Source organism: Cynara cardunculus, assembly GCF_001531365.2.
Source record: "Cynara cardunculus var. scolymus isolate 2C chromosome LG 3, CcrdV1, whole genome shotgun sequence".
Taxonomy (NCBI): Eukaryota; Viridiplantae; Streptophyta; class Magnoliopsida; order Asterales; family Asteraceae; genus Cynara; species Cynara cardunculus.
In genome coordinates, this window is record NC_037530.1 from 7,811,735 (window position 1) to 7,814,959 (window position 3,225).

At 29.9% G+C, this 3,225-nt stretch overlaps 1 protein-coding gene across 1 annotated transcript in view; it reads right to left on the reverse strand.

The window, feature by feature from the left end:
- LOC112508718 (F-box/FBD/LRR-repeat protein At4g26340-like) overlaps positions 1-2,668 on the reverse strand; it is a 23,617-nt gene extending 20,949 nt beyond the window's left edge. Inside the window, exon 1 of the mRNA XM_025113428.1 lies at positions 2,534-2,668. Coding sequence (XP_024969196.1) covers positions 2,534-2,668 — 135 coding nt within the window. The remainder of the gene's footprint in view (positions 1-2,533) is intronic.
- Positions 2,669-3,225: the final 557 nt, after the last annotated feature.

The window sequence follows — 3,225 nt, forward strand, 5'->3', positions numbered from 1 at the left end:
ATTGGATTAAAAAATTACACAAAAAATGAGGAATTTCAAATAGTTAATTTGATACTAATATCGATATATTTTTGTCAAATTTTTATGATATCGTCAAACATATATTTTATTCAAAAATAAAAACATCATCGCTTTCTCAAAATTACATAAAGTCATATTATAACATCATCGACTGAGATAAAGAAAAAAATAAAATATTAAAAACACGATGTATCTCGCTGCATTGCGCGAGTACTCTTCTAGTTAATAACAAATCTATACTATATTATAAAGCATTTGACAAAAACTTTTAAAAACCAATTTTTATACATGAAGTACTGTATGCATATTACTTAAAATTCAAGATTACAAGTAAATTATGCATAAGTACAACTTATTAAAGCTTTATGTTTGAATTCGTGTAACTAACTGCGGATAAACATAATCAAGTAGAGGATATACATCTCATTTTAAAATATAAAAAATCTAAAATATAATTAGGATAATTATCAATTTCTAACAGAATCATTATCTTTATAAAAAAATTATTTTTAAGCCAAAAATAAATTACTTCACTATTTGATCTAAATTAAATTATAATAAAAAATGAATTAAATAAATTATATAAAAAATAAGAACTTTTAAATAGTTAATTTTGATATTAATATCGATATATTTTTTCAAATTTATTTTTGTTCAAAAGTAAAAACATTATCTTTCTCAAAGCCACATAAACCATATTATATCAATAGACAAAACATAAAATAAAATATTAAAAGAAAGATGTATCTCGCTACATTACGCGAGTATCATTCTAGTAATAAAAATGTGAGCATGAGTGCAGGCTTTTTCCCTAATAATACAATAGGAAAAGATGGTTAAGAGGACTAGAAACGAAATAACTCATCACGGTCTTTTTCTCTTGAAAGTAATTGTGATGGACTGTCATCGCACTCCAGTCACAAAGTGGCCAAAATTGCTAACTTTCGGTTTCCCAACCTTACTAAGTAGATCTTTAAGACCTGAGTTCCACTCATATGGAGAGATGCGCATATCTATATGACACACCAACTCGACTGACATGCTTAACTTTAGTAAAAGTTATGCAAAAATCTATATCTATATGTGATTGTTGAAGATTTTTTCAAACCTCCTTGCATCAGTTAAGCCATATTTTGGATCCACCAGTCTCTAGGTCAAATATCTGATATTAAGACACACAAATGATCGCCTTGTCTGAATTGAGTTAAAACTTCACTTGAGTGACCAAACCGAAAAGTTAGCAAAAAGTGGTAACACCCAAGTGTTACATACCATCTCTTAGGGTTGGCTTACACCCACACCCAAAGGAGGGTTTAGCTCATGCTTAAAAGAAAAGTCATAGTAGGAAAACAAGAAATACTTAAAGATAAATTGTATTAAGATAAAGTTCGTCACTAGCGACAAATGTCGTCAGAGTGATATAGAAATGGAAATACTAAATTACAACTGCATCTACCAAGAAAATAAAATGCAACATAAGCACTAAGTTTTTACATTGTTGGAGGTCCGGGAGTGTCTCAAGTTGATTTCCGAGGCTTCAATATATAAATGGAAGATGAGAGAGATTCGAGAGAGGAAATGGACTTGACCATCTTTGTCCACTTCTCCTCCCTCCTCTTTCATGAATACTCCAAGTTTAACCTTCTACCGTGCTCAACATCCATATTCATGAATTTGGCAATAGAATCGTTGCATAAGATTTGGATCGTTGTGGCCACATCCCACAGTCCAACATTTATCTCACAAATGACGCATACAGTCATCAATGCACAACACTTTTATCCTCGACAACTTCAAATGAAAATAAAAACGAAAACACGAACACATAAATGAAAAAAACACACTAAAAGGGAATAAAAAGACACTAGCGAAGAGTAAATAAATAACACTCAAAATAAGAGTTATTAGCTATCCTCATTTTTTTCAAACTCTTTATATAAGAAAAAAATATATATATAGATAAATTTATACAAATCAGTAAATTGATATATATTTATTTGGTTAACCCACATCGACAAAAAGACAAATAGCTTTAGGAGAAGGGATATTAGTATATAACAAGTGGATGAAATGTCTTATTTGGTTGTCCTACATCGACGGAAAGACGATAAATTTGGTACAATGGCTTAATATATATATATATATATATATATATATATATATATATATATATATATATAAAAGGTGGATGAAATGTCTTATTTGGTTAGGACGGTAATCAAATGAGAACTGTAAAAAAGTTGTGGACGTGGGGACTAATCTCAATCATTGAACAGTTTTAATCTAAGGTCATCAAACATGGTGGCATTTTTGTAATATAAGTGAAAGTTGTGTTTAATTAATCTCACAATCTAATTTAAAAATGGATGTACATATTAGGGTTTTTGTTACAATCCATCATCATTGACTTTTACTCCACAATCCAGATCGATTAACGATAACACCCCATCAACTCTTTCCCAATTTCAGTCAAGATCCATCAACATGAAACGCCATAAAAATCAACTAGCACCTCCAGATTGAAGTCTCTGCTTCCAATTCTCGAGAACAAAATCTCTGCCACCGGCGAAGTAGCGGATCCTTGCGAAGAGAATAGCTCCACCATCATCGGCTCTCCTCCCGTAACTCTTCCATCATCGGTCCTCATGGTTCTCAATTTTTTTCGTGCTCACAAGATTAAACCCCTATTTGGATATCCGACATAAATGAAAATATGATATATTTGGAAGAAAGGTGAGTATATAATAAAGTGGATGGAATTTCTTACAAATTTAAAAAGGATTTGTGGTAACTTGAAGCTGACAACTTTTGGTTGACCTTTTTCGACTACAAATCAATTTGTATAAAATATTAATTCTTATATATTTTTATTTATATAAAACAATAACTATAAATTAATGAGATGATATTTTTAAGTTTGAGTATTCTTAAATATTGTATTACGGTGTTATTTTAGTCATCCGACGTTGATAAAAGAAGTAATGTTGAAGAATGAATCTGCTATAAGAAATGATGGATGATTTTGAATAACAAAAAAAAAATTGTTGGTTAAATATATCTTTGGCCAACCCTCAGTTTCAAAAAAAAAAAAAAAAGATATAAGCATAGAAATATATATATATATATATATATATATATATACTAGTTGTGTATCCGCGCAATGCGGCGGAAGCCATGAATTTTAACGATTTTGAAGTTCCACTG